General features: G+C 40.3%; 1 protein-coding gene across 6 annotated transcripts in view; it reads left to right on the top strand.

The window, feature by feature from the left end:
* Positions 1 to 22,260, top strand: part of CEP131 (centrosomal protein 131) — a 50,967-nt gene that overhangs the window by 22,871 nt on the left and 5,836 nt on the right. For 3 of the 6 annotated variants that reach the window (XM_012548596.3, XM_003768635.4, XM_031965618.1), the window contains 17 exons: positions 1,050 to 1,163; positions 3,808 to 3,966; positions 4,622 to 4,739; positions 5,382 to 5,498; positions 5,987 to 6,140; positions 6,486 to 6,580; positions 7,229 to 7,411; positions 8,539 to 8,730; positions 9,386 to 9,523; positions 10,306 to 10,431; positions 12,094 to 12,210; positions 14,107 to 14,209; positions 15,127 to 15,328; positions 17,268 to 17,375; positions 17,517 to 17,634; positions 18,049 to 18,123; positions 18,339 to 18,481. In XM_012548596.3, the coding sequence (XP_012404050.1) occupies positions 1,050 to 1,163; positions 3,808 to 3,966; positions 4,622 to 4,739; positions 5,382 to 5,498; positions 5,987 to 6,140; positions 6,486 to 6,580; positions 7,229 to 7,411; positions 8,539 to 8,730; positions 9,386 to 9,523; positions 10,306 to 10,431; positions 12,094 to 12,210; positions 14,107 to 14,209; positions 15,127 to 15,328; positions 17,268 to 17,375; positions 17,517 to 17,634; positions 18,049 to 18,123; positions 18,339 to 18,481 (2,262 nt within the window). The remainder of the gene's footprint in view (positions 1 to 1,049; positions 1,164 to 3,807; positions 3,967 to 4,621; positions 4,740 to 5,381; positions 5,499 to 5,986; positions 6,141 to 6,485; positions 6,581 to 7,228; positions 7,412 to 8,538; positions 8,731 to 9,385; positions 9,524 to 10,305; positions 10,432 to 12,093; positions 12,211 to 14,106; positions 14,210 to 15,126; positions 15,329 to 17,267; positions 17,376 to 17,516; positions 17,635 to 18,048; positions 18,124 to 18,338; positions 18,482 to 22,260) is intronic. The other 3 variants (XM_031965616.1, XM_012548597.3, XM_031965617.1) reach the window with 3 other exon arrangements.

Raw genomic sequence — 22,260 nt, 5'->3', positions numbered from 1 at the left:
ATAGAATATATAGGATTACAAAAGAAACCAATTATATTGAAATATGGTTGTCAAATTTTTTTTAAAGTTCACAGATTCCAGGTTAAGATCTTCTAATCTATAGGTTTCTTTCTCTAATTTGCCTATTTGGTTTAGTTATCAGTACCTTATTTATCTTTTTTTCCTATTTCTGCAAGCAACTTATGTAATATTGAAATTAAATGTTCTCTGAATGTTTGATTGAATTTATTTGTAAATCAACTTGTTTCTGAATTATTTTCTTTTGAAATTCCTTTATGTTTTTTTCTGATTTTTCCCCCCTTGATTTTGTGTTATTTGAATTTTCTGTTTCTTGTTTTGTCAGTCTGGATATTTCATACTTTTGTAAGTATCTATCTGTTTTATTTAAGATATCAGTATTCAAAATAATTTCTAATAATTTCCTTTATTTCCTCTTCCATATTTGGGAGTTCTTTTTCTTCTCTATTTTTTTTTCTATGTGGCTAATTTTTGCTTTTCTCCTGAGCACTAGCTTTTTGAGGAGCTTACAGGTACTGTCTCTTGGGTCCTTCATTGAAAAACTCAAAAACCTAAAAGACCCACTGATATACATACATCGGCAGGTGGCGGTTTGTAGAATCTCCCTATAATGCTATTTTCTACAAAGTAAAATTAGTACAGTAACAAAAAGCAGTTTTTACTGTGAGGTGGCCTCATATCCTGGATATTTAGGATATCATTTTGGAGGGGCACAATGTAAATCTTTTTGTATAATCTCCTTTATTCTCACAGTGCCTAATATAAAATTTTGCTCACAGTGGACATGTAGTGGCAGGGTTTCTTAACCTGGTATCCATGAACTTTTAAAGAATACACATATTTTAATAACTGTTATTTCATTATAATTGGCTTCCCTTATAATTTTGTCTGTTTTATGTATTTAAAAACATTCTGAGAAGGAGAGTCCATGACACAAAAATAGTTAAAAACCTCTCATTTGTGGCATTGACTGATGGAGAATAGTCAATGGTCCAGTAAGCTATAATGTGTTTTTCTCTGTTTTTCATTAGGAGCAACAAAGGAGCTGTGGGCAACTGTGTTACCACCATGGTACATAACAACTACAACACCATAGACAAAATTCCTCCACCCAAGAGCTCCAACCAGGCTGCTTCATCCCTCAAGTAGGCTTTCTTCTTATCCTTGACCACTTCCTGAAGAGCAAGGAGAGTTGTGCCCAAGGAAGAAAAGAAAAGAAAATCTCATATGGAGTCAGCAGCTCAGGCACAGGGAAAGTATAGTTCAGAAGTAGTAGAGGAAAGCAGTAAGATAATTTTGTTCTCAGGAGGTTCCTGCTTTGAGGGAGGATCAGCCTTCATGGTACCAAGTAATCACTGAGTGACATAAAGATAGATAATCTCATAATAGTTTCTAGTTAGAACCACTGAGATCCAAATCACTTCTGTCTAGAACTGAAGACAGACAGTCATAAAAAATAGGAATAAAGACTGTTCTTTTGACTTGGGCCAATATCAAAATACTTAAACAATAGCCCAGGACTAATGAGATGAAATTTAATAGAGGTAAATGTGTAAAGTCCTGTACTTTGATTAAATAAGAAATCATCTTCACAAATACAACATCAGAGTGGTATTGTTATATAATAGTTTACATGAGAAAAATTTAGGGGTTTTAGTGGATTACAAGTTCAGATGAGCCACTAATACCAATGTAGTCTGAATTAAGTGTCCAGAACATAGAAGGCTATGGTATTGTCCTAATTAGTCCTCATTTGCAGTGTTGTATTCAGATCCAAGCATCACATTTTGAGAATAGCATTGACAAACAGAAAAGGGCAAGCAGAGTAGTGAAGGCCCTGGAGACCATATTTTACATATTTTATAAGGATCAATCGAAGGAATTACAGATATTTAGCCTGGAAACCTAAGGAAAACAATTTTCTTCAAATATTTAAAGGAATGATATGGGGAAGAGAGATTAATCTTGTTCTATTTGGTCACAGAAAAAATAGGAATACTGGGTCAGAGGGGCAGATTTAGATATGATCTAAAAAAAATCTTCCTACAATTAGAGTTGTCCCAAAGTAGAATGAGCTAATTCAGGAGAAATCTTAGTAGATTTCTTCTGTAGTTAAGTCTGAATTACCACTAATAGGATACTTTGTAGAAAGGATTCTTAGTTAGGTACATACTGAACTAAATGACCTTATAGGTCTCTTTTAAAACTGATATTCTGTAAGGATAAAGAAGTCTTCTTCATGTTCAACATTCTGTTTTCTCACCTTCTTTATATTCTCATTCCACCCTTGTTCCTTTCTCCCATCCCTTCTGCAAATGAGTAGTAAGATTTTTCTCTTCAGAAGAGTAGTTTGCCATCAGACTGCTTGCCAAAAGAGGAAACCACCTCTCAAATCTACTTGTTGCTCTAAGAACCCCCTTTCTGTTTTTTTTTTTTTTTTTATTCAGGATCTGAGAATGTTCTCCTGTCTGGTCACTGAATTTATGCATGATACAATTCAGTGTAATTAATTGATCAGGAACCCCTGAGATGCTCTTAGGCACTGATAACTTGTCAAGATCTAAATGAGGGTCTTTATTGGATTGGTAGAAGGGTCAGAAAAGATGCTTTAAAAAGTATAAAGCTTTTGAACACGCCGCAGGAGAAGAAATATGTGCCAAGAAAAGAGAAGTCAGTTCAAAGATTATTCCTTTTTCCAAATCATAGTAGCAGCCACCTATAGCAGCAGTTGGGATTCTGGCATAAAAACCACCCAAGGTTGACCAGTATCATGGACATCACAGTTACTGGTTCTATCTTCCATTTTCTGCCTGGGCTTTTGAGAAGCTTTTAGCCTTAGGTGGAGTGTGAGTATATGCTATCTCAGTACAGCCTAAAGATTAAATTGATTATAACTTGCAAGGGTTTAAATGAAGGTGATCATTGTTGTTGAAAAGAAGTGTACTACCTGTTTATCCTGGTTCCTTTTTAGAGGCTTGTAGAGTTACAAAGACTCATTGCTGTCCATTTTCAAGCCACAGCAAGTAAAGGCTGGCAAGCATAGATATCTCTAGCAGGACTTTTGATGAAAATGACCAATAATTTTTTTTCCTTATAAATCTCATCTATCCTGCTATTTTGATTGTAGTTAGCAGATGGAAAAAGTATGGGAGAAAACTTCCAGCAGGTTGAGACCAATTTGTCCTTGAAATTTACCTTGAGCAGTACAAAACCCCCTATTAATAGGCATTGTCTTTTCACCATTAGAGATAAGGAATGAAACTAACGATACAGGAATCAGCTAGAATCAAAGAATAGGAAGGGAGAGAGCTTTGAGATCTCTGAGGTGTCAAGGTGTGGTTTTTTGTTTTGTTTTGTTTTTGTGGGAGAAGGGGATAAGTTAATAGGCAATCAAATTCACAAAACAAGATCAAAAGAAAAAATTTAAATGTGGGGGAAAAAAGTACAGAAAAGAATACAAATAGAGCAATTCTGATCATGTTTTAAAACTAGCAAGTTGACAGTATCATATACATTCCTCTTGTTTTTATATTTAAATGTTTATTAATGATTAAGTTTATAAGAAAAAAATTTAATATGAAAAACATTTAAGTTTTTTTCCAACCACTAGTCTTGCAATAGACTTATTCATTCTCTCAACTTCTTAGCTCAGCTAGCTCAGCAAGTCAGCCAGTCATTGTTGCCTTTTTATGCAGTTATTGGCCTGCAAGCAGGTGTGAGCTACAGTGAACTTCCTTGGTGTAAAGGGAGCCCTGTGATAAAACTACAGATGCTTTTTTCCCCTTTTAGCAACATCATCAAAGCAACCACCAATGAAGACAATGAGAGCTGCAGTTTTATGAAATCTCAGAAAAATTTATCCAGCAATAATAATGTGACTCGGAACAATACTAGCAGCACTGCAGGACTGCTTAAAAGGAAGGAAGTAACAGAAGAAGAAGCAGAAAGGTGAGCCAAACCCTCTGGGAAATAGCTGGACAGGAGAGGATTCTTGTGATCAGAAGGGCAACAGATGAGTCTAAAGCACAATGGAAAATTATAGAAATGGAGGTAGAGTGGTAAAGGGAGTGTGTCTCCTGGAAACTGAAAAGACAAAAATGGATAGCATATGTTCAGAACGACATAGGCTAGGGATTTTTTGATGGTGTTTGTCTGTGGCTCATAGAGTATGGGTGATCTTGCTAATTTATTCAGTAATCCCCTCAGTCTAGCTATTAGCTTTCTGGATATTTGGAAATGAACAGAAAGGAAAAGAAATAATGAAATTTAGTGTTCAAGACATGATAGTTTACCGCTCCTAAGAAGCCTTTCTTCACCACCCTACCAAATTCAGATAATTACTTTGTTTGCATCTTCTCTGTATTTTTGTATAATTTGCACTATATTTTCAAGTCCTTAAGAATAGACAATTATGATCTATATTAGACTATGTAAATCACTTATAGATGAGATGCTTTTAGATATGTGAGTCACTGACATATTTTGTATGCTTGGATATAGGCATTAGAGAAATTTAAGAGGTAATTACAGCTTTGAAAGCTTTTTTTGTCACAATAATGGAGAAGTGAATAAGCATCCCATCTGATCCTTTTCCTTCTTATAGGTTTATCCATCAAGTAAATTTAGCTGCCATTACCATTCAGCGTTGGTACCGACACCATGCACAAAGACATCGAGCTGGTGCATCCCTCCTGGAACACCTGCTAACATCCAAGAGAAAGGTCAGTGTGAAAGGTCATGGATGTGAGCCCATACCCACATAATTTACAATCCCAGAGGATGTGTCAGGGCCCCATATATCAATGGTATAAGTTTCATTTCTATAGAGTGGCAGATTCTGAGGTGACAGAAGCTTCAGTAGCATCATGTATTTAAATCGCCACACATAGTCACAATCTATGTTGCCACCCCCTCTCATTCATACTGGGTTCTGATTCTGACTGAAGGAATAGGACAAGGTGACAAGATCTGGGCAGAGCAGGCAAGGCTGCTTAGCCCTGGTCATTTTCTGTAGAATGATAATCACCTAGATCCTGGGCCCTCTTAGTGATAGTTTTTATGAGAAAATTGTCTGAGGGACTGGTTTTGGATGACACAAGTTTTTTTACTAATGGATTTTTAAAATCCAGAAATCAAACTGCCTTAGAACTATAAGGCATTTGAGGCCTTCTGACATGTGAAAATGCTTGATGGCTTTAAGCTCCCTAAATCTTCTAGAAATCAAAAATCTAGGGGTTGTTTTTAAGGTGACCCTTCTCAACATTCATGTATTACTTGCTATGTTATTTAGGAACTTAATTTGTTCTCAAGAGACTTTGTCTCAAGAATGAAGAAATTAATTTCCTATTCTGTTTGTTCTGCAGGAAAGACAACAAAAACAATTGGAAGGAAACATCTTCGACTTGGAGCCACAGAAAGATTTAGAGAGAAAGAAAATTCGGGAAGAGAAAGCCCGGCAGGCCAGACAAGCTGCTATTCAGGTAGCCTAGCTACAGGATGAATCAGAGTCCAAATATGTAAACCTCTGGTCTTTAATCTGTTTTGGATCAGGCTATTCTTGTGGGATACCATTCAGTATGATAGTCCCAGCAAATGAAAATCCATTCATAATGGCCAGAAGCGATAGAGTCTATAAAAAGGGAAAGGTTAGGAGAGTAGTCTTTTGGAGACAGGTTGGAAAGAGGTGATGTGTTGCAAACAAAATGCACATCTTTTTTCAAAGCTGTAGCTCTAACCAAAATAAAGTTCTGGGGCATTTTAAATCAGGATGATAATCCTTGGGGAAATTGTTCTCACTGAAGTCATCTTTCAGTACTGTCTTCTCTGATTTACTGTAACCCAGTTGACTCTTTCCTTTCCATTTTCCTTCCCAAACACAACAGGGCTTCTCAATGTAGTGCTACTTGCAGGAAATGGAAAGAATCTTTCTTCCTGATTTGTGAACTGTTAACATATCCTATCATGGCAGGAACTCCAGCAGAAACGAGCATCCCAAAAGGCAGTAGATACTGAATTGGAGCAGCTGAAGGAAACCAGGAAGGCATCAAAAAAAAGGTCCATACAGGCAGCCTCCCTGAAGAATGGGAGCCTGGCAAATAGCAGCATCAAAGCTAACAACACAGGTGGGTTGCTCAGATAGACCCCAGGGCTAGTAGAGAAATAATAGCTCAAACGAGTATTGAAGTCCAAAGTCTTGGATTCTCTGCATTAGCCCTGACTTACACTCTATTAAGCTCTGACATAGATAAAGGCACAATCTCTCATATTACATTTGGGAGGGAGTGATTATAATATCTTATGATAATACTGTATCGCATATCTGATGGCCAGCCATTGCATCTATGCATGCCCTGCTCCCTCTCTGTGGCTGCTTTTGACAAAGCCTTAGGGGGCTGATAGGTAGGAAATCTAAGAGGGCTCTGAATTTGAATATTGGCTATATATTCATTCTCTTTTTTATTTTATAGGTGCCAACTTCCGTGCTACAGAACCTGAGGAATACTTCCACCCAGTCCCTGAGTCTTCCCCAGATCTTTGTAAATCTCCAGAAGATAAGCCACAGGTCTCTTGGGCAGCCCTTTTATTCCTGCATTGATTATCATGTGCCATAAGTCTCTTCCTGTCCATGTCTGACCTGCACCATTCACCCTCTTCCCTGCCTCCTTCCATTGCTGCAGTAAGATTCCCTCAGTCTGTAGTGGGTGCTTTTGAACAGCCAGAGAGCAGAAGCCAGGATTGCATAATCATCCCTGTGTACTGAGTTTGCTTTTCTCTAAGGGGAAGGTGCCAGCCATGATGGTGATGTTGGCATATGTTGTACAACACTTTGTAAGGCTCTGTCCTCACGGTAGTCCTGTGAGGTGAAGGCATGAGAGAGAGTAAGATCCACCTTTTATACATATTGAAGCTGAGGCTTCAGGGACTTGCCCAAGACCTTACAATTATTAAGTGGCAAAGCCAGGTCTTCTAACTCTCAACCTAATATTCTCTTATTGACCTAGGAGTTGTTAAGAAAATTAGTGAAGGGATAAACCTAATCTTAAAACTAATGGTACACACCGAGTCTGTTCATCCAAAGTAAGAGAGTAGACCCCTGACTCTCTTCTCTGGCAGTACCTAGCTTAAGTGTTTGGGGGCATGCTTTTGGCTGGTTAATTAGATGCTTGTTTTCTTTCTCTCTTTTCTTCATATTATCTCTGTTGGACTGTAGGACATAATCTCTCATGAGGTTGTTTGTGAGAGCCTGGATACTGAGGTCACAGTAGCCAGCAGACCCCAAGCCAAGGTGACTCTTAATGAGCTGCTGGAAACCCTGAAGCTGTTAGAAGAGGAACCAGAGCAGCTGACCCAACCCAAGACTTATAAAAAAGAAAAATATTCCTGGATTGATGGGGTAACTAAAGGGAGTCAGAGTGTTTACCTCTGTGCATATCTCACTCCAGTCTTCCACTTCGTATGGTCAAAATCTAAAGTAATCTAGACTCAGGAAGCTCAGATTGTAAGAGAACATGGAATTAGAATGAAACTGTCACTGATTTTTCATCTTAAGTTTGGGGGGCATCTGACCAGAGCTGGATGAGACTAACCTTATAAAAAGTTGGTCCAACAAAGAATGATGATGACCCTTACCCTATTTCCTAATGTCTTTATGAAATCATCCTATCAGCACTCTATGCTAACATCTGTAAGCTCTGGGCCAGAAGGAAATAATGTTCTTTTCTCTCCCAGCTTCTTGTTGGATTAGTTCTATATTGAGAAATTCACTAAAGTCCCCAGATACTTCTGCATTGGTTTCCTAAATACAGCACATAAGCTGTTGTAGTTCCTTTCAAGCTGGAAAGGCTTTGGATTGTTATGTTTCTCATCCAAGGACTAGCCTATTAGATCATAGACGACAGACCAGTAGTTGATCATCTCTTCAGACATGGAGAGGTTTCATTCTGCATGACATCACCGTAGCCCTCCATATCTTAGGAGATGGTCATCTGATGGTCAGTCTTTTAATGATGAGTCTCTTCAGAGCTAACTGGGCTGAATACTGGGAGTATAGGCATATACTGCAAAGCTTTTCAGCTTGAAGTACAAGGAAAATAACACTGGTTTTAAATCACCTTTTTTTCCTTCTTTGTCCATTCATCTCATGTTAATAGTGGCAGTTCTTCTAGGGGAATCTGTTTACATGGAGTCAGACACACACACACGCACACACAGAGAAAGATAGATAGAAATGGAGAAGGAGAAAGTTTTGTTTTCCATTAGGTCCTGAGTTCCCAGCGAGGTGCTTTGGGTAATTTGACCTTCCAAAAGCAAATCTCTAACATGATAGAGCACTGCTACCTTTGTGCACTTCTCCTTCATCACAAGCAAGTACAAAAAAAATGCAGATTACTTCCCAGATCAGGGCAGATAACTTTTCTTGGATTGCTAAATTACTCTGATGTGATCTGTTAAAAAAAATATATATATACTTATTTTGCTTCCTTTATCCTATCCTATCCTTTTCCTCTTTCCTTTCTACAGGAAGTTGGCTCTAATTCTTTAACAGCTGACAACTTAGAAAAATTTGGGAAACTGAATCCACCCCATGGAGTCCCAGAGGATGGGGCATTGCTTTCTGAAGCTAAACTTCAGAGTATCATGAGCTTTTTAGATGAGATGGAGAAGTCGGAACAGGAACGACCCCATTCTGTGGCCTCAGCCATTCCTCGGGAGGTGAGCCTCTGCTAACTCCTGTGCATCCTTTGATAATAGCCCAAACAAGGAAATGTGTGAATTTCAGTGCTTCTTCTCTGGATCCAGTGGAAGATTGTCACCAAGTAGATTCCTTCCCCATGTAGCAGTGGGGTCATAGGGCAGTGTATTAAAAGATGGAGTTATTGGTGTAACTCAATTTGAAGTGTACTCAGAAAATGTATTCATCTCAAGATTAATCCAAGCTAAATGGAATGAGAGTCATAGACTTACTACATACTTCAAAGTTAAATAGCATTAAAAAAAAAAAAATAGACTGTCTCAATTTATGCTGCCATTGTTCCTCCTGCCTCTTCAAAGTGAATAATCAAGAGTTGGATGAATTTGGGACATACATACATATACACACATGTCCAAAGATACACACACACACACACACACACCCCATCCTTACATCTTAGACTTTTTCTACAGCATTCTGAACTTTGCTTAGCTATGTTACCTCAAATAGATTGGCTGATTTTTGAGGCGGGAGGTAGGAAAGCTATGACAAGGACGTGCTGGGAAAGGCAGGTGATATGTGCTCAGTTGGATCTGAGTAGAGATAATGACCCGTTTCCATTAGAGCCAGGTGGATGACGGTGCTGGTATGTCTAACCTTTACCGCTCTCCCCAGGGGATCCTGACGGAAGAAGAGCTGGCCCACTTGGAGCAGGCATCGGCTGTGGCCACTGAGGTCACCAGCTCTATGCTGAGGCTGAAGCTGGAGGTGGAGGAGAAGAAGCAGGCTATGACACTGCTGCAGACAGCATTGGTGGGTGATCCTAGGCAGAAATGGCCAGCATTCTTGAGGGCTTCTGAAATCAGCTTGGGGGAGATAGTGTGGGATGGGGCTAAGGCTTTCCCTGAGGAAAGGGAATATTTCCTTTTAGACAGGAGTTCCCTCTATATCGCAGGTGTTTTCTGTTCTGAGGGAACTATGAGGAAGGAAGTGGGTTGTCCCCCTCCCACATTTTCAAGCCACGTTTTCAAAAGGTCTTTGCCCAAATCTCTCCAGCACCTAGCACAGTGCTTGACACATAAGTACTTAGTGTTTGCTTATTCACTGATTGTTCTCATCTAAACATGTTTTATTGCTTCTATGGGCCTTCTGCTCAGAGAGACCTAGCCAGAGGTCTCTCTGTCCCTGGGATGGTTAGACCATTGTGGGAAAGACTGAATCCCGGGGGTGATTGACCAGGTTTGTGATTTAATGCTGCTTGAGAAGATTTGCAGTAAAAGGCATCCTCTGCCCTTCATTAGAAGAAGGTTAGGAGTTACGTGTCTCATAGACTTTGCTTTCTCACTCAGCATGTTAACCACTTGCTTCTCATAATCAAGGAAGCAAATTAGGCCAGCTTTTTTTTTTCCTTAATGTTTCTTGGTTTTCTTTTATTGCTTCCTTCCAATATGAGCGCCAGTAGAATTAGAACTCTCTAGTTGCCCTATGGTCGGCCCCATCTCCTCTGATCCTGGCCTCTGCTCCTTTAATTTGAACCCAGGTACCAGCCAACCCCCCCTCCCCTCCCATCCTCTTCCCCGAAACCCCATTGACAGGCTCAACAGCGAGAGCTTACTGTGCGCAACGTGAAGGAGACAGAGAAGGAGCTAAACCACCAGCTCAGGCTGCAGAGGGAGCAGTATGAAGCTGCTATCCAGAGACACCTGGCCTTCATTGATCAGGTAACCCCGGTGCTCATGGCAACTAGCAGGACCTAGTAGGTAGTTTATGGGATTGAAACTGAGAAGACTGTACTTTGGCTCATGGCTGTGCCACTTATTTTTGTATTGATTTGAGGACATGTCACTTTCCCTCTCCAATTTCATTTTCCCCATCTGCAAAATGGGAGGGTGATCCTTGTTCCTGCTTTATTCAGTCATTCAGCAAGCATTAAGTGCCAGCTATGTGCTGGGCATTATGCTAGGCACTGGGGCATACATAGACAAGAGTAAAATGGTCTTTTTCCTCAAGGGAGCTTCATTCTGTTGGGTGTGACAGCAGGCTGACATAGAGGTAGATACCTCTATGGGATTAGAGAGGAAGGCTCTAGCCATTGGGTGGATCAGAAAAGGCCTTGGAGAAGTGGCACTTGAGCCAAGCCTTGAAGGACACCAGAGATTCTCAGAGGCAGAAGTGAGAAAAGAGAAACTGCCAGGCATGTGCCAAATTGTGGAGGGAAGAAGTGAAGTGCTGGGTGTGAAGAACAGAGAGAAGGCCAGTCTGACCCTTCATAGAATTGCTAATAATGTTTTATAAGACTGGAAAAGCAGGTTGGGACCAGGTTGTAAAGAGCTCTATGTGCAAAAAAGTTTGTATTTTATGTTGGAGCAGTGGAGTATTTTGAGAGGGGAAGTGATCTACATTTTAATAAAGCACCTGGGCTTCAGGTAAATCACTTGTAGATGTGTGAAGGATAGATTGGAGTGAATAGAAAGCTGAGGTGGGGATATAAGGTGTTCCTAAAGTGTCTTTGGAGATGGAACTAGGGTGTTTTGTATTTACTTCTAATGACGGCATGTGTCTCATCTCCTCTTGCCTTTATCCTGACCCATATCCATTCCATATGTCCAAGAGAACAGGGGCAGTTAAACATTGGGGTGGATCAGGTACACACAGGTATTTCCCGATTAAGAAAGGGTTGGCCCAGTTCAGAAGCTGTAGGAACTATAAGTTTTTTGTTACTGGGAAACTTTGTCAAATTCAGAAATTTGTTCCTGGGAACAGTATTCAACAGAATACCCCTGTGAAGGTGATAGCAGAATAGGGTCAGCAGGCTGGAAATAGCCACAAGTAGTCATTATAGAGGAGAGGAGAGAGGGCATAATAGATAGAGGAAGCTGGGAGTGGAAGGGGGAACCTTAGCTCTGAGGCCTCACATGCTGTAAATGCTGCCACATCTCCCCAGTTCTTGCCAGGATCACATACTGTCCTCTGGGGACCTGAGCTCATATGTCACAGCCAGTACTTGGATCGGTGCATCTGTTCTTCCTTTTTCCAGGTCCCTATTTTATTCAGCTCTTCCTCAAGCCCACCTTCTCACAGGAATATTTCTCATAGAGCCCCCCATTCCTGACTTGAAGTGCCTAAGGACTCTCTTGAGACATAGAGTAGAACGGCTGCTCTCAGAGAGCTCAGCCTCAGGAACAGAGGCATTTCTATTTATGAAACTCCCTGGGACATATTGCTCTCCAGTCTTCTCTTCTGGGGTTGTTTTCTGGGGCTCCCTTCCTCCTGCCACATTGTGAGTTAATCCTGAAGTCAGGGGAGTGTCCCCTCAGTACCTGTAGGTCCTGAGTTAGCAGCTTCACCCATTGGCTTCTCCTGGTCCCCTCCTCCAATCTCAGCTGATTGACGACAAGAAGGTCCTGAGTGAGAAGTGCGAGGCAGTCGTAGCTGAGCTGAAGCAAGTGGACCAGAAATACACCAAGAGAATCACTCAAGTGCAGGAGCAGCATGAACTGGTGAGAGATGCGAGGGGCCAGCTCCTTGGCTTGCACCGAGGGTGAGGGAGTGGGGCTCGCCCTGCCGACCTCTTCTCACCTCACCTGCTCTGCCTTTGCTGGTTTACTTGTGTTCTGTCAGGGCTTTCGTTTCACTGACTCCTTTATTCCTCCTTTCCTTCTCCCTCTATTTCCTCAGATGTGGTGTGCCTTCAGGCCTTAGTGTAAGGGAAATTTTTACTGTTTTGTCTCAGCAAGACTCTTGGAGGGACTGGAGGGGCAAGAGATGGCATCTACAAAATCCTGCAGCCCTGTCCCAAATCATATATATCATAGGCAAAACTAGCTGAGACCAAGATAGTTTCACAAATAATACCTGAGAAATGCTGGAATTGTTTTACACTCTGATTGAGAAAACTCCCAATTCGTTTGCATACTAATAAACTAATTTTTTTTTGTTGTTTGTTTGGGAAGTGACTTTGAGTTAGATGAGAAGAAATCAGGAGAAGAAATTAAGACAAATTTCAAGAGACAATAATTTAATTTCAATCTATGCTGAATAGTAATTGTGTAATTTATGTAGATGTATGAAAATTGCATACTGATATACTTGATAGCTTTCTTAAGGTGTTTCATAAACCTTGGTTCTACCCTCCAGTTTCCTGATGTGACTCTTTATTGGAATAGTTCTTTGAGCCTACTTTTCCACTTTATCTCAGTTGCCTTTTCCCCAATTCTTTGCTTTAGGAGTTCTTAACCTTGAACCACTTTAATAGTCTGATGAAGTCTATGGACCTTTTCTGAAAAGAATGTTTTTAAATGCATAACAAAATACACAGGATTACAAGAAGCTAAAAATATATATATATATATATATATATATGAATTTTTAAAACAGGTTTACGTTTCACCCTGACTTCTAAAGCCTTGTATTTAAGTATGGGACTGGGAAGCTCTGGAGTGATTTTTATTAGTATCGTTTTGTGACCCCTTTTTTAGATGGGGACATAGAGAGCAAGTGGAGAAACCTCACAACCTTGTGCTCTACAAAGCTGTTTTGCATTTTACCTATGCCATCCTTTCTGTTCCATTTTTCACCTTGGGGAGAAGATTTTTAAAAATGACAAGGAAAGGACATGATCATGGAAGAACACTGCTTTAGGGAAGAGGCAGGAGAATGTAGAGCTTAGTATATAGTAAGACAGTGGATGGGGCAGGGGGAAGAAATTTGAATTCCCAGCTCTTGCCTCACTCTGAATACTTATATTTTAGTTTCTTTCTGCCACGTAGGGTCTATGCTCTCTACTCCCTTTCTCCTGTGGAAATAGCTGATTTAAAAAAAAAAAAAAGTCTACAAAAGAAATATAAAACATAATGGGTTAGGATGATGATTGGCCTACTGAAAATTAGTCCCTTTTTAAAGTCAGCTCTCAGTACCTGAGGTGTCTTTATGGCATTTACCTGTAGATAAATTCTGTTTCAACAGACGTCCCTTGGCCTCCTCCTTGGGAGCATTGGGGCAGATATTGTTTGTCTAGTAGACACACTTCTGAGCACTTAACTGACTAGTTTTTGCCCAACTTTATTGACAGTCCAAGACAATCATCTTATGTGAATAAGCCTACTCAGAATTCCTTAAGCACTCTTTGTTAGGTACTCCAAGAAAAGAGTCATCTGTATGCAAAAAACAATCCTTGTGAAAGTCAGCAGTCTATAATTTGGCATTGATGTCTAGGTTTCTTGAAATTCTCTAGCAGTTTTGCGTGTTATTCTTATTCTGCTGTTAGGACCTGGAAACAAACACCTTCCTAAATCTCCACTGGTGTAACATATCTGGAAATAGGTGGCAGCGAAAAAATGTGGGTTTCATTTTCCACTTCTCTTGGCCTGTTCCTTAGCATCCTTTCTTGTTTACAGGAGATTAAGAAACTCAAAGAACTAATGAGTGCCACAGAAAAAATCCGCAGAGAGAAGTGGATCAATGAGAAAACAAAAAAGATCAAAGAGATTACTGTCCGAGGTAGGGGGAACCAAAAGGCCACTTTTGGGAATTGTTATCTGTTGTTAACGATGACTTAGTGATCATGTCAGCTCTGTCTGTGTCTGAGGACATGGTTCAGGTGACATTCAACAAGGACATTTAGGTGTTCTCTCTGATTTTATTCACCATGAGTACAACTCTCTGGTAGGTGCCTTCGTTCTGCCATGGCAAATGTCCTGAGCAAAGGGAAAAAATTCCGAAAACCATATACTAGGAGGACCAGTTGAAAGAATTGGCCTGATGAAGAGGGGGGAAAAAAGGCAAAATATCATAACTGTATTCACATATTTGAAAAGGTTTCATTGTATATATAAGATAACATGTTCTTGTGCTGCTCTAGAGAACAGGACTGATCCAGTAGAAAGGACAGAGGTTTGGCTCTGGCTGGGGAGAAACTATGCAGCAGAGGGAAGAGGACACCTTGGCAATAGCAGGCTCCCCAGCCTTTAAGAAGAGACCAGGAGATGGAGGCAGGGCTAGAAAATCTCCAGGCTTCCTTTGAACTTTATGAATCTTTTAATGCTCTGGAGAGAGTGGAATCTTTGCCTAGACTTTTGGACCCTTTCTTCATGCCTTGCAGCTGAAGGGAGAGGAAACAGGGGAATTGATACTTAAGGCCAAGGCAGTTCATGCTTCCTAACCTTATCTGCTTTAATGTCCTGTCTGTTTTTCTAGCTCTCTGGTGACATTTGCTTTTTTAAATTCTCCATGAGGGTGGGAGGAGATCCCATTTCCTGCCCTTCAAATGCCCAAGCATTCTTATTATTTTGGAAGGTGATGGGGAGAAAGGTTTGGGCTTCATCCCCAGGACCATCCCCATGGTCCTGAGCTTATCTGCAGGAACCTTTTTCCTGTTTGCTCTGTTTGGGGTACCTGTGCCATGCCCCTCATCTTAGGCTTGGAGCCAGAGATCCAGAAGCTGATCGCCAAGCACAAGCAGGAAATCAAGAAATTAAAGACCCTACACGAGGCTGAGCTGCTACAGTCAGATCAACGGGCTGCTCAGCGCTATGTGCAACAGACGGAAGAACTACGGGAACATTTGGAGCGAGAGAAAGAGGAGCAGGGACGGCGGGAGAGGGAGCTGGCCCGGCAGCGGTTAGTGGAGGGTTTCTGGTGGGAATAATGGCTGGGGCAATGGATAAGAGTCCTTGGCCTCAGGTCCAGAAGTCCTGTTTTCAAATCCTATCCCAGATACTTTCATCACACATCCAGTGTGATGCACAGGGCAAGCCACTTCACCCCCTTTGTCTCAGTTTCCCTATCTGTAAAATGGAAACAGTAATAGCACCTGCCTCCCAAAGTTGTTGTGGATCAGATGAGGTCATTATGGAGCACAGTACCTGGCACTGTAAGCAATATATACATACATGTGTATGTGCACATATATGTAGTTAGATATACATGTTAGCTATCATCATTATCACCATTATTATGTGACTCCTAATGAGATTGAAATTAAGTCTGTACCTGAAGTCAGGAAGTGAGTGATAATTATTCCATCTGTACTGAAGCGATGAAACAAATAAGCATGGAGCAGAACTATGGCTTGTTCAGTCCCTTCAGAAAGGTTTTTTTGTTGGAGCACTGAGCTGAGAATCAGGAAATCTGACTTCTACTTTGCCACTAGCTAACTGCACGACCTTGGGCACAACTTCTCTTCTTCAAGCCTCTGTTTGCTTTTCTGTAAAATGAAGGTGTTGGACATGTGGACACTCGCTGAGTTCCTCTCCCATTCTTGGCATTTCATGGTTTAAGAACATATCTTTCACAGAGGGATAGAAACTGAGGACCAGACTGCTTTAGTTAATTTCCTAAGGCCTCACATGGCTGATTGTCATACATGCCTGAATTCTGTTTGTCATCTGGCCTTTGTTCTCTAAGAGGACCTTGGCATCAGAGAGGTGATGCCATGATATGCAAATGAATTGGATTTAAGGAAAGGGGGAGGGCTGTGCAAGGTCACCTGCTGTACTTCTCTTCCAGAGCTGTCTGGGTCTGATGGTCAGATAGAGATAAGGATCTGGATGTAATAGGAGATTTGTCTTTTTTAAGATAAGATCTTTTTCAGGTCTCAGTTTGACTAAGGCAGTGTCCATTCAGTTATTAAGTCTAGGCAAGAAATGAGGAAAAGAATGGAATCTTTTACCTAGTTTAAAAAAAAAAACAACAATCTGGGAGGGGAAGACCCTCAGGATATCTGGCCAAAACAGAAAAACAATTACTATTTACACTTACTCTGAGCCAGCAGATCCCAAAAGTTAAGACTTTAAGAGAAAGGGGTAGTAGAGAGTTTTTTATAGTTTTCTCCCTGAAACTCAGGACTCCTAGGAGGGGAAAAAAAACCCTCAAATAAGGAGATAATTAAAATAAGTAATCCAAGCTTCCTTTCTATATAAAAACTCAAAGACCTTACTTTGCTAAAGAAAATGTTATGTTTTCATAAATTTTAATTTTCCTTCACCACGTTAGCATAGTAGATAAGGCCCCTTTCACCTTGACTTTACCTCACAACTGATCTATAGGGGAGTAGAATTGAGAACGGCTGACATATATAAATATGCTGAACTGTTTTAGCAAGGATCAAACAGGATGATATAAAGTATGCAGTTAACTATGGTATATTATATAAATCTAAGCTATTACTGTTTTCACTATTATTCTCTCCTACAATACATCCCCTCTTTTTTGAATATTTATTTCTTGCTTAGGGATTGGCTAATAGGAGTGTTTCCTTTTATCAAACTTTACGGTTTGATCAACATTCTACTCACATGTTCTCCAAAAATAAACAAATTCCTGGACTCCCCTGTTTCTACATCTAGTTATTAGCTTACCTTGCCACAATTTCCTCACTTTCCCTTACCCCATCATATACATATCCGGGTTAATCTGAGTTGATTCATCTGGTAGAAGATGATCAATCCCTGTTGCTTTAATGATTCTATGGCAAATGGAGTGAACTGAGGGAAGTGCATCCTCTCTTCAGTGGTTGAGCAGAACTGAGTGTAATTGGGAAGAATCCCTTTCCTAACAGATATGAGAAGCACTTGGAGGAGGAGGAACAAGCCCTTCAACAGCAGCGTCGCAGACTCTACAGTGAGGTGGCAGAAGAGAAGGAGCGGCTAAACCAGCAAGCAGCCAGGTAAGCCACAGGAAGCAGGACAAGCAGGCGGGATGGGCCTCTGGAGCTAGCCCAGCACCAGCCTGCCCGCTATGGGCTTTTTCCATATTTCTTTTTTCCCCACCTTCCTTAGCACTGCTCACTTCTGACTGTGCCTTTCAGGCAGCGGGCAGAATTGGAGCAACTGAAGCAGCAGCTTGAGGAAAACAGCTGTGTGGTGACAAAGGCCCTCAGGGAAGAGTATGAGAAGGGCAGAGAGGAGCAAGAAAGGCGGCATCAGGTTTCCCTGTCTCTTTCCTTCTATCTGCATGTCTCCCCTCTCACCCTCCCCCACCTCCCCATCTCAGCTTCTCTTAAAATCACCCAGGGGCATTCTTCTGTCTTCACAATAGCAGCATGGATTCATTTTAATCTAGGAAACACTTAATCAGATACCTACTATTTGTGACTCTTTCTGTTAGGGTCCCAAGGATGCTAAGGTCACTTAAGATTTCAGGCCACTGTTTTACTCTGCCAAGTCTCCTGGCTTCCAACCCAGGGGTTTCTCATTAGATCCTTCTACTTTTCAGGAAACCTAGGCTCCTCTTCTTCAAGGTGCTACAGATAAAACTCTAGTAGGCAGAAGCTCAGGCCCTGGGGTGAATGGAGAGTGATCAGTAGGATCTGTATTATAGGACTTTGCTTTGTCTTTTAGTTGGATATGAAAGCCCTGAAGGAACGCTTGGAGGTAGAGAAGGAAGCCTGGGAAGCCAACTACTTAAAGAAAGAGGTGAAAGCCAGTACTTATTCCCATTGGTCAGTAAACCTCCCCTGTCTTTCCCTTCCATTGCCTGTCCTCTTACCTCCATCTCCTCTCTAGATTCAAAGAAAAGAAAACCAGCATGTGGTTAGGAATTTTAATCATTTTTTTTAAAATTTGCATTCCACTATTTAGTAGGATTGTCTGAATTAATACCTGTTTGGATCTCTGCTGTTTTCTCCCAGGAGGCATGGCTACTGAAACGAGAGCGAGAGCTGAAGGATGAAGTTCGGAAAGTCCGGGACAAGGAGATTGAGCTGGTTATCCAGAGGCTTGAAGCTGATATGACCCTAACCAAGGAAGAATATGAGCAAACAGCTGAGAACAGGTGAGAGCGAATGCCACAGGAAAAGGAAGGGAAACCTGGACTAGCTTCTTGAGGTAGTTAGTGCTATTTAAGAGATGTCTGACGGGACTGTTTTTCAGTGGGGACAATCACTGTGTCTGCTGACAAGCAGTCACTGAGTCCCTATCGTGTGCCATAGAATGAATGAAGAGGAATATTGTGTATTAAGAAAGGAAGGGTAGGAAGAGGCCAGATAATGGCATTTAAATGCCTGATTGAAGACTTTAAATTTGATCATAGAGGTAATAAGGAACTATTGGAGTTCATTGAGTTGGGAGGGACAAAGTTAGGGAGAACTTAAGCTGAGTGGAAATGGACCGAGGTAGAGAGAGTCTTGAAGCAGGGAGGCCAATTAGCAAGTTATTGCAGTGGTCCAGGTGTGCAGAGTGGCAGCTGTGTGAATAGATAGGCAGAGACATATAAAGATGTTTCAAAGATAGAAATGACAGGATTAGACCACTGAGTTAGGATGTGGACTGAATGGGGTGGAGGTGGGGGACATAAGGTTCAGTTCAAGCATTTAATAAGTACTTATAATATTCCAGGAAGCATTACGCTAAGCACTGGAGATACAAAGAAAAAGCAAAACTATACATAAGTATGTACACACACAAATTCTGTCTGTTTCTCTCCATCAGAACATATAAAATAAATACGGAGTAAATGGAAGATAATTCTAAAGGGAATGGCACTAACAACTGTGAGCCTCCTGGAAGAAGGGAAGCCAGGGAATCTCAAGAATTTCGGAGAGAGGAACATTCCAGGAATGAGGGATAGCAGCAAGGAATCCACCAATGTGGATGTAGAATGGAAGGGAAAGCAGTGTAAGATAAGTGGAAAGATAGGAAGAGAATGGGTTGTGAAGGGCTTTACATGCCAAGAACTTCATATTTGATTTTGGAAGTAATAACAAAATCACTTGGGTTTATTGAGCAAGGGCATAACCTGGTCTGACCTGCACTTTAGAAAAATCTGATTGATGGAGAAGATGAGTGACATGTTCTTTTGCAAGATGAATGATAAAATTGGAAACCAGAAGTTTTAAAAGATAGTTTAAAAAAAAAAAAAGAATATAGGCTACTTTTTTCTTTTTTTTCCCAATTCAAGAATATTTTATTTTTCTAATTACATGAGTTTTCAACATTCATTTTTGTATAGGTTACCTTTTCATGAACTTTAGCTGAGAAGAGGAAAACTAGTTTTCCTCTGTAGGATGATAGTTTAGTGGACATGGTAAGATCTAATGACAGGTTGGGGTTTTTTAAGACTAGAACAGATTCTGACATTTTTGTAGGCACTGGAGAAAGAGCCAGTAGGTAGGGAAGGATTGAAGATTGGGAGGAAGGAAGAGAAATCAAATTGGGGACAGTTTGCTGGAGAAGATGAGAGGTGATGGGACAAAGCAACATTAGAGTAGTTGGAATTGGCAAACTCTAAAGAGTAACCTCCTTGTAGACTGGAATAAAAAAGATAGGGAGAGGCAATGTCAGAGGAATATGAAGTGGGAAAAGGGGAGCTCTTGGCAAGTGATCAAAGTTTTTTCAGTGATGTGTGAGATTTTGTCCTCAGAACAGAGAAAGTGTCATAAGAAGGTTAAAGAGAAAAGAAAAAATTTGGAACAACTGGTGAGGTTAAGGAGGTTTAGATCAATTACAGACAAGTTGTTTTGCTACAGTGAAGATCCTATTGAGATAAGATTTATATAGTTGGATGGTTTTGTGACTTCATCCAGTTTGGCAGCACATGAGTAGGGATGAAGAAAATGGATAGTGGAGTGGGTTTGGCAAGGTATGATTTGGGATAGGACAAAGAAATAAGGTAGGAAAGAGAGTATATAATTGAATTGGCTCACCATAGAGTTAAGATTGAAAAAGTAGAGATAACAGATTTTTAGGACCTGAAGAATGGAATGAGAATGAAGAGTAGACTTAGAAGGAGAGAAGCATATGGAGAAATATAAAATATTATTACCAGATAAAGGAAATTCAAATTTCTTGAACATGGAAACCCTTGTCAATGATAGCAAGATCAAAGTTATTCCAAGGATTAGTTGAAGTGGAGTGGAAGAAGTTGTTAGGAGTAGAGTGAAGTCGATGGAAAGTAGAATGTTTTGGGCAGCTAGGTGACACAGTGGATAGAGCACTATCCTTGAAGTCAGGAGGATCTGAGTTCAAGTCTGGCTTCAGGCACTTATTAGTTATGTAACCCTGGGCAAAGATATTCAACCCCAATTGCCTAAAAAGAAAAAAGGAAAGGAAAGGAAAGAAAGCAGGATGTTTAATAGAATGCCAACATACAACATACAAATTGGAGTGGAATGAGCCAGCCATTAAACTCATTGTGAAGGAGGGAGATTGGGCTTATTATAATAGCTATCAGAATTTGAATTTGGGGATAAATTTGAATTGAAGCTGCACTGAAGAGCAAGAATTTCCTGACTCCACCACCATGACAGATCAGTGATTAATATGTGTTTAAGGTGCAATTATAACTTGAAAGGGTTTCCAGGGAAGCAGTGTCACCAGGAAGGAGTGAAAAAAGGAGAGGATTAAACAAGGATTAAAAATGTTCATTATAGAGCAGAGGACAAAATTCAAGTCAGATGTTTAGAGAGATGGAAATGAAAGGAATAGGAAAAAGAGAGATTGAGGGGATATTCTTTAGCAGCCTAAGCTTTAGGTATCACAGGAATGGAGAGATTAAGAAGGCAAGGGAATGTACTTAGGAATGAAACGAAGTAGAGTACAGTAAACTGATGCAAACAATCTGATAAAGCCTGTTGAACTCCTTAGAATAATTAGTTTTAAATGAATAAATTAAATTATGGAAATTTAGGAAAGTAACCAACAGTTAGGGAAAATAAAGATGTAATCCTTTCATCCACACAAAGCTTATAGTCTAGCAGAGTAAAATAAATAGCTGCTGTTTACATACTGTTCTATAGTTTACAAAGTTCTCCCCTCACAGCATCCTTGAGGCCTGTGGTGCAAGTTATCATCATTCCAATTTGATAAGGAAATTGAAACTTTCAGTGCTTAATCCACTTATTTATGGTTAAGTAATAAATAATGAAACTAGTATTCAAAGTCAATTTGCTGACTTCAAATCCAGCTTTCCCATTTTACAATTGAGAAAACAGAGGCACAAAGAAGTTAACGGATCTAATCCAAGACACTTCCTAAAGTGTCAGAAGCAGATCTTTTACCTGTACTAGTGGTACTGCTATAGCACATTGGCTTCTCTTAGAGGCTCATTAATAGGACAAAGGGGGATAGTGTGAAGTAACTGGTGTCACATAGCAGTTTCTCTCACTCAGTGCTCTAAGGCTTATAGAGCACTTTTGTCATAGTCCTGTGAAACAGATAGTTCAATTATTGAAAGGCCATTGGGTGTTATCATGGAGAGGGGCGAAATCCCTTAGTTTCTCTCAAACTCAGTTTCCTCATCCATAAAATAGAGATGATAATAGTAGCAGATAATAAATGAATGAAAAAATACTTAACCATTTAGTATGTGTTGAGCAATATGCTAATTGCTGGGCATACAAATAAAAAGCAAAGAGATCTTTCTTCCCTCAAAGTGCTTATATTCTAGTTGAGAAACAAAACATAGATAATAAAATCTGTATCCCAGTTTGAAAAATTAAAGGATAATGAGTGGAATAATTGGGGAGCATATTGACCCACCCTTTCCATGGCTGATAATGGTTCCAAAACTGGAAGGATCCGAAACCTGTGTAGAGGAACACAAAGTAAGGTTGG

Source organism: Sarcophilus harrisii, chromosome 4, assembly GCF_902635505.1.
Source record: "Sarcophilus harrisii chromosome 4, mSarHar1.11, whole genome shotgun sequence".
NCBI lineage: Eukaryota > Metazoa > Chordata > Mammalia > Dasyuromorphia > Dasyuridae > Sarcophilus > Sarcophilus harrisii.
The sequence above is the reverse complement of the archived record's forward strand: the minus strand, read 5'-3'. Positions and strand labels throughout refer to the sequence as shown.